Genomic DNA, 14,754 nt, shown 5'->3' on the forward strand with positions numbered 1-14,754 from the left:
TTTTGGAATACAAAAATACACAAATCTCAAAATATAGAAATATTTGTGTTGACTTAAATAGACATATTTTGTTTTTAAGAAAATGTTTAAAAATTCTATTTAAGTATAAAGATTAGTGTATGTTTTTTAGATTATACACTAATCTTTTTTAGTTAATTTTCGATCGTTAAAAATATTGGTTTTATGCTATTTATTAAAAAAATTATATATTGTTATCTTTTTGGAAAAAAAAATATTTATATTATTTATTATTAGAAACATAATTAAAGCATTTCAGGCGAGATGTCTCTGGAAAATGATACAGAAAAAGCTCAAAATAATATAGCTCCTACACAGGATAATCAAGGTAAAATATATTATAATTAAATTTATGATCCTAATTGCTACAGAGAAACCAAAGGTATTTTTTTACTTTCAAATGATTTTTTCATGATTTATAAGTAATTAGAAGTCCCGAAGAAAATATGTCATTATTACTGCTGCACTTGTTATCTTTTTATTAGTTATTTTAATGATTGTTATATTTGTTATTAGAGCTCAAGCCAAAAAAGTTCATAAACTAGATGATTCTCGCCGTGTTACTTTAGATAAATGGCATTTTAAGGAATTTTATCCTTCTTATCAAAATATAAAATGGGCCAGTGGAGGTATTTAAATTGCATTGATTTGTATTCTTTTCTTAATATGGTTAATAGATGAAGTTTCTTATTTTGATAGAAGAGATAAGACTATTATACGTGTATACCTTAATGGTACAAGTTATATGTTTTTGAATGAAACTCAAGTAAAAAAGGTATTTTATATTTGTCTAATTGTTAAATATTTATTTTTAATTATTAGTCTAATGGAGGGAGTTTTATATTTTACAATTATCGGGTTTCTAATGATATGAAATATATATTATTTTTAGCCTATGCGGAGAAGGTCTATATTCATTTTTATTTTTTTTTTTTTAATATTTTTTTAGAGATGGAGGCATTCTTATTTTGGAAATTATTGGGTTTATGATGTTAAAAAGCAAGAACTTACGCCTCTTATTAAAGATCAATCTAATGCCAAAGTTTCATATGCTCGATGGAGTCCAACTGGCCATAAATTAGTATTTTTCATTTATAATAAAATATATTTATTAATATTATTAGGCTTATGTATATGAAAATGATATTTATGTACAGGATGGAGCGGAAAATGCTCAAAGAGTAACAACTGATGGTAGTAATGATATTTTTAATGGCATTCCGGACTGGGTATATGAAGGTTACTTTATTGTTATTTTTTATTATATTTTTAATTAGGTTAGAGGAAGTTTTTTCTACTAATCATGTCTTTTGGTGGTCTCCAGATTCTAAATATCTTGCTTTTATTCGCACCAATGATACTGAGGTAGAGAACATTCATATACCACTTCATATGGAGTCCTATTCGTATAAATATTCAGCTCCGATATACCCTGAAACAATGACTCTTAAATACCCTAGAGTGGGCTCTAAAAATCCACAAGTATCTCTTCATATTGTTGATATTCATAATGGACATAAAGTTAAATATTTGAATAATACAGATACTAAAGATGATGACAATATTATAACAGAAGTTGTTTGGGTTGGGAAAACAGAGCTTTTGGTTAAAAAAACTAATCGGCAATCTAATTTTCAATATGTTTATTTATTTAATGCTACAACTGGTGATGGGAAGTTGACTAGGACTTTGAATGCTACTAAGATTGATGGCGGATGGTTTGAACCAGTATGTTTGATATTAATATTTTTTTTTTTAATTTTCACTAGGGCACCCAAGTTACACCAATTCCATCAAATCGGAATGCTAAAAGGTATGGAAACGGGTATATTGAAATCGCTATAAATAAAGGATATTATCATATTGCTTATTTTCGCTTAAACTCTTATAAAAATCCAAAGTTCCTTACTAATGGAAATTGGGAAGTAGTTAGTATAGCTGGTTTTGATTCTCCTAAGAGTACAGTGTATGTTAATATTTTTTATCCAACAACAATTTAATATTATAAGTTATTTTATTGCTACAAAAAAAAGTTCAATTGAAAGGCATTTATATAAGGTGAGTCTTTTAGGAGGAGATGTTGTCGCTGTTACAGACGAAGAGAAAGATGGTTATTATTATGCAGACTTTTCACCAAGTGGGACAGCTTATCTATTAACTTATACAGGTCCTGAAGTGCCTTGGCAAAAAATTAAGAAAGTAGATAATGAAGGTAAATAATTTAAAATTAAAATATGAACAAATTAATATTATAAAGATTATGATCTTATCATCGAAAAGAATGAAGATCTTACTGAGAAATTGGGGAAATATGATTTGCCAGAAAAGAGATATTCTACAATAAGAGTCGGTGATTATGGTATCTTTGCTTACCAATTATTGCTTCATATTCTTATATTTGTTAGATATGAATGTTTTAGAGATAGTGCCACCTAATTTTGATGATTCCGGTGCAACTAAATATCCTGTTTTATTTCATGTTTATGGAGGACCTGCTAGTCAACTTGTTTCAAAAAGATACAGAGTTTCATGGAGTTCAGTCCTTTCATCAGATCCTGATCTCCAATGTATAGTTGTTTCAGTTGATGGAAGAGGAACGGGTCTTATGGGTAGAAAGTTCTTAACGGAAATTCAAGGACGTATTGGTGTTTATGAATCATTAGACCAATTGGAAGTAGCTAGGTAATTGTTTTATTTTTTTGATATTTTGTTCATTTCTTTAGACAATGGAAAAATAAAAAATATGTTGATAAAGATAAATTTGCAATCTGGGGTTGGAGCTATGGAGGTTATATAACTTTAAAGGCCCTTGAAAAAGGGACTGGTGTGTTTCAATACGGAATATCTGTTGCCCCTGGAACAGATTTTAGATATTATGGTATTAATTTTTTATTTTAATAGTCAAAGCTAAATTTTATAGATACCATATATACAGAAAGATATTTGGGCTTATTTAATCAAAACCCTGCAGGTTATCAAGATGCTTCTATTACTAATATTCTGGGTTTCAAAAATGCAACTCGTTTTCTCGTTATGCATGGATCAGCTGATGAAAATGGTATAATTATGTTTTTATTGTTAACAAATTAATATTTTTGTAGTTCATCTTCAACATACAATGAAGTTTGTTAGTGGTCTTGTATATCATGGGCTTACTAACTATGATATGCATATTTTCCCTGATAATGCGCATGATATATCTGCTAATAATGCAAAATATACGATTTATAAAAGGATGTATGAATGGCTTAAAGAAGCTTTTAAAAAGTAATAAAGGAATTGTATTGTATTATGTAAATAGTATCATGATGCTATTTAGTAATGAGTAGAAAACCATGTATTTTAATCTTGGAAACAGATAAAATCTAAATATTTTTATTTATTACGAGTTCTTAGAAACAAATTACGGGATTATAAAATAGTAAACAAAATGTGATATTAATTTACAGCACAGAAAAATATATGGTGCTTTTTCCTAAATATGTTATCTATGGTTTCTGATTTATAATGTTTTAACTTATAAATTACATAATAATATATTTATGTGAAAAAAGAAAAAATTGGTAACTAAATAGCCTTAAATCTTTGTTTTTAAAGTGTTGAAAAAATAAATAACTATAATTGTGTTAATTGTAAAAAAAATATAAAACTTACATTATTAGTTGCTGCAACAGCAATAGAATCTTCATTTGGATGCCAACTAGAGTGTAAAATCTTTTTATTAAAATCTATCTTATCAACATCAATTAGATCGACTCCTCCGTTTTCTCGTAAGCCTGGATATATTCCTTTTGTACATAGTTTTTTATTTCCTCCAGCCTTTTTCGCTTTAAAAGCAGATCTGTCAGCTTGTAAAATAATTTCTCTATTAGAACATGTATCAGATGTATCAGTAGGATAAATCATTAAAGTGTTATTGTAACTTCCAGATAAAACATTCTTTCCATCTCCAGAGAAAATGCATTCAAATTTATCGAAAATACAATCGTTTTCATATAAGTCGCATAATTTCGATCTAAGTCCATCATGCATATTTATTACTTTAATAGGATGTTTTTCCATTGCTATATCCCAGATCTTAAGAGTAAGGTAGTCTCTGGAAAGAATGTATTTTCCATCATGTGAAAACCTAACATTAGAAATTGACGAAATAATTTCAGAAAAAAAAGATTTTGATGCAGGATCTTCTTGTTCCTCAAAGACTAATTGTTAATTAAATTAAACAAATATTGTAAGAGAATACATATTTACTTTTAGCATGTTGGTCACAAAGAGCAGATTGACGCATATCAACAAGCTTAATTGTACCTTTACTACTACTAAGCATAAATTGATTACAATGTAAAGGATGAAATTCAGCTGAAGTAATAACTTCTGTAAGTTCTTCCATATTCACCGGTTTAATATCAACAATATCTAAAAATGAATAAGTTAAATATAAATTAAATAAACTTACTAAATGATTGATCTGCTATATTTAAGTTCCATAAATTTATCCTCAAATCGTCCGCACTGATATATGTTTCCCCATCAGAGCTTATGCTAATTGAATTTATATGATAAGCATGCGCATTTGAGTATATTTTTTTTGGAACTGATGCAATAATTGTATCATGATGACTCATTCGTGGTAATTTAAGTAATTCAGGCGATGTAATATATGAAGAAGAATGAAGACCATCAGAAAGATTGTTTTCTGCTACAACTTTAAGAGATTTTTCGAATATTTTCCATAATTTTATAGTTTTGTCTATTTAATAAAATATTTAGTTAATAAAATGATTTTGTATAAACAAGTTTTATACCATTTGTAGATAATAGAAAATGTGCGGCATTTTGCCGTTTACACCATTTTATTTTGTTGATTTTCTCCTCAATTTCTAATGATTTTAGATAATCAAATTCAGGTTCATGGGATTGAAATTCAGTATAAAATCGGTATTCACAATTCTTTTTCTAAAAAGAAAACAATAAAAACGTATACTTATAAAGAAAAAAGTAATATACTGTACGATTTCTTTCAAATAAAACAACTCTGCCACCTTTGTCGCCTGTTGCAAGATAATCTCCAGTGTGATCAAATTCGACTGTGCTAATGATATCCGCTAATCACTTATAAGCACATTATGTTTGATGAAAATAGTATATTTTTAAATTTTTTAATAATATAGAATTATACCTTCTGTAATATCTTCTATATCCCCTTTGTCTCCGAAACATCTAAAACTATAAATATTTGATTTAAAATTTAAATAAAAAATTGTTTACTGGGCAAATTTCCAATGTGGACCTCCATCTCCATCTATCATTCTTCACTATTTTCTTTTCTCTTCCCTTCAAATTTCCGTTTAACTAATTTAATGTTTTTATACTTATTTTTCTAATTAAATATTAATTAAAATTTTCCCATTTAAAATTAAAACTTATTAAAATATAGAATGCTTTGCTTTTTATATTTACAGGAATCCTTAAATGTTTTTTCTTTTGATATTTATAGACAATTTTTTTGGTGATAAGTGTAAAAATTATATCGAGCCAATACCATTTATTATTGAAAATCAATTCAAACTGTTAAAATATAGTTTATAATTTAAAGATATATTATTTTTAAAGAATTGGGTATATCTAAGAGCAAAAGAAAATATAAATACTAAAATATGGGAAAAAAGTAAAGAATATTGTTTGAAATATTTAAGAATTTTTTTTGGAAAAAAAGTACTTAAATATTTGAAATTAACAAAATAAAAGCAAATAATAGTATAGGAAGTATACAATGTTATATAAATAAATTCAAAATAAAAATAAATCTTTCATTTTTTCATTTTCGAATTTCTAAAATGTACAATAATATGAATATTTGCTGCTAAAAACAGTATTAAGATATTCTTGCAAATAAGGATCATTTTTTATAAATACGGTATATATCTTAAATAAAAATAGAGAAATTTAATTTTACAAAAAAACATAATTGCAGAATACATGTTAATGAAACTATTTCTAAAGCCAAAAAACTAGTAAATAAGAAATAATTATGTGTTTTTGATAAAAAGATCCCATTAATTGTCTTTCATAAATTAATAAAAGGCTATTTTCAAATTAAACAGTTAAACGAAAGTCTTTTAAATGATAAATACTTATATGAAAACCCGTGTTTTTAAACGATCAGTTATAATAGACATTTATATTTAAAACATGAAATAAATTCCCTTTTTTAAGTTCTAAAATACTTTTTTGTACATTTTCATTCTGATTTAGAGAAATTCTTTAATATAATATTTTTTAAAGACAACCAAGATAGTCCTAAAATACTTAAGTAACATATCTACCATTTATATAGAACTACTTCTTTAATTGTCCCAATAGCAAACTAATTCTGTTAATATTTATAAGCAAAAAGAAAGTAAAATCTTACAATTTCAGTTGCATCATTTCTTGTTCCAACAATTTTTAACCGAACTTTAGCACCTTTTTCAACCAATTGATCCTCTGAGGCATAAGAAGGTGGATTCGATGTTGGATCAAACTTGAGATCAGAAGGAATCAACTGTATATAAATTTACAATTAAAATGAAAATCACAAACAACATATACATACATGACTTGATACAAATATCGAAAAAGGACCCACATCTGCAAAAAAACCCATTTTATTTACTGTAGAAACAATAGCATCAAGAACCTCTCCCTAAAAAATTTTAAGTTGTTTTTAAAAACGCAACAAGCTTATGTAAAAAGCTTTGTTGTAGGACTAACTCTAAATGGACGCCATACTACTGCTTTATAGCCTACTTCAAACTCTGCTTCACCTTTTCCTGGTACAATACGGCCTTTTCCAATATCAATTTTATTACTGTCCAAAACGCAGATAATATATCCATAATTTCCTGAACATGTCCCCTCTACATCTGACAATAGTTTTGCTTTAAGGTAATCACGCATACGGGGACCAAAAAAGGATGGATGTAGGGTAATTCTTAGAGTAAGATCTTTCAAAAAAAACTGACCGAAAATGTTAGCAAGAATAAAAATAAACATCTAGCACACCATCGCTGATGTTTTAAACACACAAGCTCCCAGGCATCAGTCTAAATAAACCTCTGTTAATGAGCAATTTTAAGTCTTTTATAAAGAAATCTACTTTTCTAAAAAAACTGCTATAAAACGTTTTTTCTTGTAGTTTTTTTCTTCTTTTTTCTCTTTAGCTATTAAAAAACACTCTTTGACTTAAATACAGCAAAACTATATACTGTTTTGTATTCAACAATGATAGAAATTGCTTTTTTTTAAAAAAATGGTTCGTTGATTTTTTTACGAATGTTCATTTATGATAAATTTAGAAACATCGTTAATAGATAAAAACTCAAAAACACGGGATATATTACTTAGATACGTGTAAATGGTTAATTTTTAAGGTTAAAAAGTAAGAAATGTCTTTTTTTTGTTTTTAATAATTAAAAAAAATAGAAACAAAAAAAAGATTATCTATATTATTAGAAGAATTGAAATTAAGAAAAAATGACAGAAGAAAAGCCTTTTATTGGTGTATATCGTTCACTTTATCCTTATCAGCCTCAACAAGATCAAGAATTAGTGGCAAAAGAAAACAGAGAATTAGAACTGGAGGAGAATGAGCTGCTTTATGTTCTTGAAAAGGGTGAAGATCTGTGGTGGAAAGTTAAAAAAAAGGCACCATCAGATCAAGAAGATGGAGATGTAGGATTGGTTCCAGGAAATTATCTTGAAGAAGTGAGAACTATGTTTTTACATAGTTCTATTAAACTATTTTAGTGTCAACCAATTTATCAAGTTCGGACATTATACGATTATGAACAGCAATCCTCTGAGGAGATATCATTCAACGAAGGCGAGATTCTTGATGTGTTTGATGAAGATAATGAAAATTGGGTTTTTGCTCGTTGTAGAATGTCATATGGATTCGCACCAAGTAATTATCTTGAAAAAATAACAGGGAATATGGCATCGCCTATTCATAATCCTAATGGGGCTCAGATAAATTCTAGCTCATCTCCTTTATTTGTATCGAATTTAGGCGTATCTCCGAATTCTTTAAAAAAAATAGATACATCAAAAGAAACACATTCTTCCGATTTATCTCAACATGGATCATCTATAAATCAATCATATAAAAATGCCGGAAAAGCTCCTGAAAAGGCATTTTTTCGTAAGACTTCTGAAAATTCTGAAGTTTTAGACGCATATGCTGTATCTAATGAATCATATTTTTTTGATACGTATCAAGATAGTTCTAATGAAAGTCTTAAAACATGGACAGTTTATGAAATTGATAAAAAAAAAAGGAGAAGGGGTATTTTAAGTGTTGGAAATAGTAGTATTACGTTTTCTAGTGATTCTGGTAAAAAACATCAAGTTTGGCCTATTACTTCCATTATTCGATATTCTTTTGAAAAAAAGCATGTATTTATTGACGTAAGTTCTGGTAAATCATCTATTTCTTTTGATTTTCACGCTGGATCTCTTGAAACTGCTGTTGAAATTTATTCTGCAATTGAAAACCTTGCTAATATTTCATGTTCTCCTCGTTCAAAAGAAATAGCATCTGCTGCTAACATAACGTCAACGTTAGATTTAAGTTCAGGAATAAATGCTAAAGGGATAGAGAAAACTTCATATAAAGATCGTAAATTTAGTAATAATGTTAATAATGATTATAATAGTGACAATGATAATGATGATAATAATAATACTGATGTTAATTATTTTAACCATAAACAATTGGAAGGAAAAAAGGGTATAGTTTTATATGATTTTGATGCATGTGAAGAGGATGAACTCTCTGTAAAAGCAAATACATATGTTTTTATTTTAGATGATACTACTAGTTGTGATTGGTGGAAGGTAAAACAGGGTGATTCTGAGGGTTTGGTTCCGGCTTCATATATCAAATGTCATTTTCGAGAGTTAAAAAGTATAAAAAAAATTGATAATAATGAATTGCAAAAATTGGAAAAAAAAACTAATAATAATGAATTGCAAAAATCGGAAAAGAAAAACCATGTAGAGAAAAAAATAAATAGTAAGTAAATTTTAATATAATTGTTCTGCAATTGATGAAATTAGAGCCGCAATTAGATAAAATTAAGACATGGACTGATAGAACTGGCACATTTAAAGTAGATGCGCAATTTTTAGGTGTTATTGATAATAAAATTCATTTGCATAAGCTTAATGGGGTAAAAATATCTGTTCCTTTATCAAAAATGTCAGCAGAAGATGTGCTTTATGTTGAGAGTATTGCTGAATCATCAAAGAATAAACAAAATACAGACACAAGTTCAATATCTAATGATTCTAAATATTGTAAAGCTAAAGATAAAATTGTTTCAAATAAGCATGAAATTAACACTACTTTGGAATCTAAAAGTAATTATGATTGGTTTGACTTTTTTTTGTCATCAGGTGTTAAATACAATTTATGTCAAACTTATGCTACAAATTTTCAAAGTGATAATTTAACTGAATCAAATTTATTAGATCTTACGTCAGAAAATATGCGAACTCTTGGTATAAGGGAAGATGATATTATTCGAATTACTAGATATATAAGGGAAAAATATAAGCTTAAAGATAAACCAAATATTCAAGAATCTAGTGTAGAAACGAAGAAATTAAAAAATCAAATAAACTCTGTTTTAATGACAGATTCTGTTATAAAAAAAAAAGAGCCAAATTCATCTACACTTTCGAATGGAAAGCTAAAAAATAGTGTTGAATCTCTGAAATCACAGCCATTTCAAACCAAGCATGTAATTGATAATGATTCTCAAGGTAAGAATAAAGAGCTTTCAGGAATTGAAGAAACACCGATGTCTGGATTTGATGATGATGCTTGGTGTATTAAATCGTCTAATACTCAGAAACTCAAATCACCTATTCCCTCAAAATTAGATGACTCTAATTCCCAATTGAACTATGTAATGAAAAACTTGTCTTTATCAACCCCTCCTATGAATCCTACTCATGTACCGCCTATTTCGGCTCAGATTCCTCAGGTTAGTTATTTTATTTTTATAAGAATTTTATTTTAATCATATTATTTTTATAGAAACAAGTTCAGCAAAATATTTTACCAGTAACACAGCCTGCTTCTCAAATAGTTCTTCAAGGTCAACATAATATTATTGAACCATTTTCAGCTCCGTTTATTAATTCAACATCTAATTCATCACGTTTTCAGCCTTTTTACAGTTATGGAGCTACAAATCCTTCGACTATTGCTTCACAACAATGTTTTTCATCATCTATTGTGCAACCTATTGTTTCTCAATTCCAACCACAACATGCATTTCAACCTCAGATTGGATTTGATCAAAAAGCTAAACAACAAGTTTTAGAAAATTCAGTTTACATAAATCCTCAGCTTTCAGCAAATCAGACCCATATTATGCATAATTCATTTCCTCTTGCCCAGCAAAGCATGGGCTTACCACTAAATTTACAAAATAATGGATATAATAGTGTTGTACCTGAGAAAACGGTTGTTGCACAGCAACCTTTCCAGACAGTTAATAATTTCTGTCGTTCAATTCCTTCTCAATACGATAGTTATAACCAACAGTCATTATTTTTTCAGCAAAATACGCAACAGTTACCAGATCAGCGCCAGTCATCCATCTTGCATCAACAGTCATCTAACAAGCATCAAACATACCAGAATAATCTTATTGCTCCCCAGACCTTAGAAAATGTTGGAAACGGTCCGTCTTTTTTAGCATTATCGCAACCTGCAAATATTTCTACGTCTTTTCAACAAACCTTAGTATTCAAACCTGTTCAATTTGGAGCGCCAAAGTCATCACAATTTGATTATCCAAAAAAACGTGCAAATTTAGCAGCAGCAAGTATATTTTTCTTATTTAAATGCATTTTTTAATAATATTATTAGCACCGGAAAACCCTTTTGGTTTTTAGTTTTTAATATATATTAGTTTTAAATACATTAAAATTAGCAATTAAATTAATTATTTTAATCATAATTTTATATTTTTTAGCATTTACTTTTTTTGTTGCTATAATTATTAAAATCTTCAGACGATTTAAACGTACTACGATTAAAATCCATTAGTTTTAGAAATATAGAAAAATTTAAAAATGACAAAACAAGAGAGAAGTGGTAAGTAAAGTACACTATTATAAGAAGAAAATATGTTTTTTTTCAAGTTCTTAGCTCTTAGACTCTTAATGAATCATGTTTAAATCCGTTTAAATAACAAAAAAATAATTTATTAATTTTTTTTTAATATTAATATATATGGCAAAAAAAAACGGAAAAGAACAGATAAAGAAAGGGTTGGTGTTTGAAGATAACATTTTTTCTATTTTTTTTATATTTTTTTCTATTGAAAACATATAATTAATTATTTTTAGGACTAGCTGTAGGGCTTAATCGTGGCCATAAAACTACTCCATATCCAACAGCTACTCGAATATCACGTAGAAAAGGTTGTTTGTCGAAACGAGTTTCTTTTATCCGGGAGATTATCCATGAAGTTGCTGGATTTGCACCTTATGAACGGCGTGTTATTGAGTTGCTACGTAATTCGAAGGATAAACGTGCACGTAGACTCGCAAAAAAAAGAGTTAGTTTTTATATTTTTTATATAAATATATATAACGCTATTTAGCTTGGAACCTTAGGTCGTGCTAAGAATAAAATAGAAAAATTAACGCATTATATTTCAGAATCACGAAAAATAACAGGCCATTAAGGCTTTTATAATTTACTAGCTTATACTGTAAAATTGTTTTTAATATAAATATTAAATTCTTAAAATATCTCATTAATGATTACAAAATTTTCATTTTGTTATTAGATGATTTCAATTCCTGATTCTATGATTGAATTAAATAACTTTCAAGAATTATAACCTACTTTTTTTATATTTGTTTGAAATTATTTTAAAATTAATTTTTTTTATATTTTATTTTACAGTATTGGAGATTTTAACTTTTAAAATGTTTTAAATAATTGTTTTCAAAATAAAAAACATAGTAATCTTTAATGATTTTATGTTAATGAAATTTACTATTACTATTTTTCTATTATAAACTTAGCAATTGTAAATAATACAAAAGTTAAATCATTTTTAAACATATATCTTTTAAAGAAAAATGAAATACTCATAAATAGTACAGAATGATTTCAATTAATGAGTAAATTCATTCAGGATATATATTCTAATATTCTATAAACTTAAACAAATGTTTTTAGAAATTCTTGAATAGCTGTCCGAATTTTTTCTTCTGTCTCTTTGGAAAGACTTGCTTCTTTTTTAATTGTCGCTAAAAGTTGGGAGAAATTTTGCCGAAAATGAATCTATAGTTTCATTAGTATACACTTTAATGAAATATTAATAGAATAACCAAAAAAGCTTGTTCAAATGCACCAATTTTTTCTACAGGTAATTTATCAAGTAAACCATTTACACCAGCATAAATCAATGGCACTATTGTTAAATTAGAAAAATGGATATAAGCAAATCTTTTTATGTATACCCTGTTCTTCAACTGGCATAGGGGAATACTGGCCTTGTTTCAAAAGTTCAGTTAAGCGTTCACCACGACTTAATGTTAGTTTTGTAGAAGTATCAAGATCTGAACCAAATTGAGCAAATGCAGCAACTTCCCTATATTGAGCTAAGAAAAGTTTTAAAGAACCAGAGACTAAAATATATTAATTATTTAAAAAATAGTATTTATGCAACATACCTTGTTTCATAGCTTTAATTTGAGCAGAAGAACCAACACGAGATACAGAAAGACCAACGTTAATAGCTGGTCTTATACCTTTAAAAAATAATTCAGATTCTAAAAATATTTGGCCATCAGTAATAGAAATGACATTTGTAGCTAATATTATTAGGAAAAAACAAAACGTTAAATTAATAATTACGAATATATGCAGAAACATCACCGCCTTGTGTTTCGATAATAGGAAGTGCTGTCAAAGACCCTGATCCATGTTTTTCATTCATTTTAGCGGCACGTTCCAAAAGTCGAGAATGAAGATAAAACACACTATTTCTATTAAAAAATAATTGACACAATAAACAACATACTCTCCAGGATAGGCTTCTCTTCCAGGAGGACGGCGAAGAAGAAGAGACATCTGACGATAAGCAACAGCTTGTTTTGATAAATCATCATATACAATTAAAGCGTGACGTCCATTATCACGGAACCATTCTCCCATAGCACATCCAGAAAATGGAGCAATATACTGAAGAGGTGCCGCTTCAGATGCAGTTGCAGCGACAACTATAGAATATTTCAAAGCATCATTTTCTTCCAATGTTTTTACAAGCTGGGCAACAGTTGACCTTTTTTGACCTACAGCCACATATACACAATAAAGTTTTTTAGATTCATCATTTCCACTATTTAACGCTTTTTGATTAAGAATAGTATCAAGAGCAACAGCTGTTTTCCCCGTTTGACGATCACCAATAATTAATTCACGTTGACCGCGTCCTATAGGAACCATAGAATCAATACATTTTAAGCCTGTTTGCATAGGCTCTCTGACAGATAGTCGAGGAAGAATACCAGGAGCTTTCATTTGAACACGTTGACGTTCATTAGTTTGTATGGGACCTTTACCATCAATAGGGTTTCCCAGAGCATCAACAACCTTTCCTATATTAAAGATACGTTAAAAAACTCCTTTTTTCATACCCTTCCAAGTAATGAAAGTCCAACAGGAACGTCAACAATACCACCAGTTCGTTTGACAATTTCACCTTCCTTTACCAAACGATCATTACCAAATAATACAACACCTATTTAAATCATTGACTAAGTAGATATAGCTTAATGTGAAATTACATACCCACTTGATCTGCTTCTAAATTCAAGGCCATACCTTTAATGCCAGAAGCAAACTCAACTAATTCTTCTGCTTGCACATTATTAAGACCATAAACACGAGCAATTCCATCTCTAATATTTCACATTAAAATAAAGCTTTTAAAGATAAATAATCGTACCCAACACTAAGTACACGTCCTGTTTCGCTTAAATTTGCTTCAGTAGATAGACCTCGAATCCTCTCTTCTAAAATTGAAGAAACTTCAGTAGGTAAAGCTTTATCTGAAATTCCTCTTTTTGTTAATTGAATTAATGAGTGCTTAGTATATATCTAATATTAATTAGATCAATAATTTATTTATTAAGAATAAAAAAATTTTAACACTAAATTTTAGCACTAAAATTTCTCAAGAATTGTATGAAGCACTCTTTCCGCTTTTCAATAACAATAAAACAAATATTTAATAGTCTTAATTTAATAGGATGTTTCATGTACATATAACTTTTTAGTTATATCATAAAAAATTGGTCTAAAAATTTTTTGAGAAAAAAAATAATGCACTTTCTAAATTATTTTTTCAATAAACTTTTGTAATTAATTTAATTTCTTTTCAACAATTCCATGTTTTTTATAAAAAGAGATCTTTCATATTTACTTACTGTTTGTATAACCGGTCGTCTAACAAGCGCAGACCAAAGCGGCACAGCCGTACGCGTAGAAAAATGCAGCATTATTTATGGTTTAAGTCTTTATTTTATCTTAAAGGTCTAAAATTCTATTTTTTGTTCCTTAACTTCAGCAAATTATGCCCTCTCGAAACATGGAAAAGTCTGATAAACGATAAACCCTAAAAAGTATAAAGGTTGTCTCGAAATATAGAATAAAGTTAT

The 14,754-nt window shown here is 28.1% G+C and overlaps 6 protein-coding genes across 6 annotated transcripts; 3 read left to right on the forward strand and 3 right to left on the reverse strand.

The window, feature by feature from the left end:
- Positions 1-282: 282 nt before the first annotated feature.
- T551_03591 (uncharacterized protein) lies at positions 283-3,289 on the forward strand (the record flags this gene model as incomplete). The annotated part of the gene is made up of 15 exons (XM_018375854.1): positions 283-346; positions 390-400; positions 449-647; positions 696-793; positions 841-924; positions 968-1,099; positions 1,143-1,257; positions 1,301-1,746; positions 1,788-1,984; positions 2,028-2,230; positions 2,276-2,377; positions 2,424-2,700; positions 2,742-2,896; positions 2,939-3,076; positions 3,120-3,289. 15 exons carry the CDS (start codon positions 283-285, stop codon positions 3,287-3,289), a joined length of 2,391 nt encoding a protein of 796 aa, XP_018227995.1.
- Positions 3,290-3,633: 344 nt separating this feature from the next.
- On the reverse strand, positions 3,634-5,327 carry T551_03592 (protein phosphatase PP2A regulatory subunit B; the record flags this gene model as incomplete). The annotated part of the gene is made up of 7 exons (XM_018375855.1): positions 3,634-4,220; positions 4,270-4,434; positions 4,475-4,768; positions 4,824-4,974; positions 5,026-5,123; positions 5,198-5,244; positions 5,287-5,327. The coding sequence occupies 7 exons, from the start codon at positions 5,325-5,327 to the stop codon at positions 3,634-3,636; spliced, it is 1,383 nt and encodes a 460-aa protein (XP_018227996.1).
- A 1,013-nt stretch (positions 5,328-6,340) lies between these two features.
- T551_03593 (DNA-directed RNA polymerase II subunit rpb7) lies at positions 6,341-7,053 on the reverse strand (the record flags this gene model as incomplete). The annotated part of the gene is made up of 4 exons (XM_018375856.1): positions 6,341-6,385; positions 6,431-6,562; positions 6,614-6,703; positions 6,772-7,053. 4 exons carry the CDS (start codon positions 7,051-7,053, stop codon positions 6,341-6,343), a joined length of 549 nt encoding a protein of 182 aa, XP_018227997.1.
- Positions 7,054-7,533: 480 nt separating this feature from the next.
- Positions 7,534-10,968, forward strand: T551_03594 (cytoskeletal protein-binding protein SLA1; the record flags this gene model as incomplete). The annotated part of the gene is made up of 5 exons (XM_018375857.1): positions 7,534-7,764; positions 7,807-9,073; positions 9,118-10,049; positions 10,103-10,898; positions 10,943-10,968. The coding sequence occupies 5 exons, from the start codon at positions 7,534-7,536 to the stop codon at positions 10,966-10,968; spliced, it is 3,252 nt and encodes a 1,083-aa protein (XP_018227998.1).
- Positions 10,969-11,148: 180 nt separating this feature from the next.
- Positions 11,149-11,765, forward strand: T551_03595 (uncharacterized protein; the record flags this gene model as incomplete). The annotated part of the gene is made up of 3 exons (XM_018375858.1): positions 11,149-11,170; positions 11,425-11,636; positions 11,682-11,765. 3 exons carry the CDS (start codon positions 11,149-11,151, stop codon positions 11,763-11,765), a joined length of 318 nt encoding a protein of 105 aa, XP_018227999.1.
- Positions 11,766-12,250: 485 nt separating this feature from the next.
- T551_03596 (ATP synthase subunit alpha, mitochondrial) lies at positions 12,251-14,595 on the reverse strand (the record flags this gene model as incomplete). Its single annotated transcript, XM_018375859.1, has 10 exons — positions 12,251-12,373; positions 12,421-12,503; positions 12,553-12,720; positions 12,766-12,906; positions 12,950-13,074; positions 13,116-13,687; positions 13,732-13,835; positions 13,886-13,995; positions 14,043-14,194; positions 14,524-14,595. 10 exons carry the CDS (start codon positions 14,593-14,595, stop codon positions 12,251-12,253), a joined length of 1,650 nt encoding a protein of 549 aa, XP_018228000.1.
- Between the last annotated feature and the right edge of the window lie 159 nt (positions 14,596-14,754).

The sequence above is a fragment of the Pneumocystis jirovecii genome (genome assembly GCF_001477535.1).
Source record: "Pneumocystis jirovecii RU7 chromosome Unknown supercont1.18, whole genome shotgun sequence".
Lineage (NCBI taxonomy): Eukaryota > Fungi > Ascomycota > Pneumocystomycetes > Pneumocystales > Pneumocystaceae > Pneumocystis > Pneumocystis jirovecii.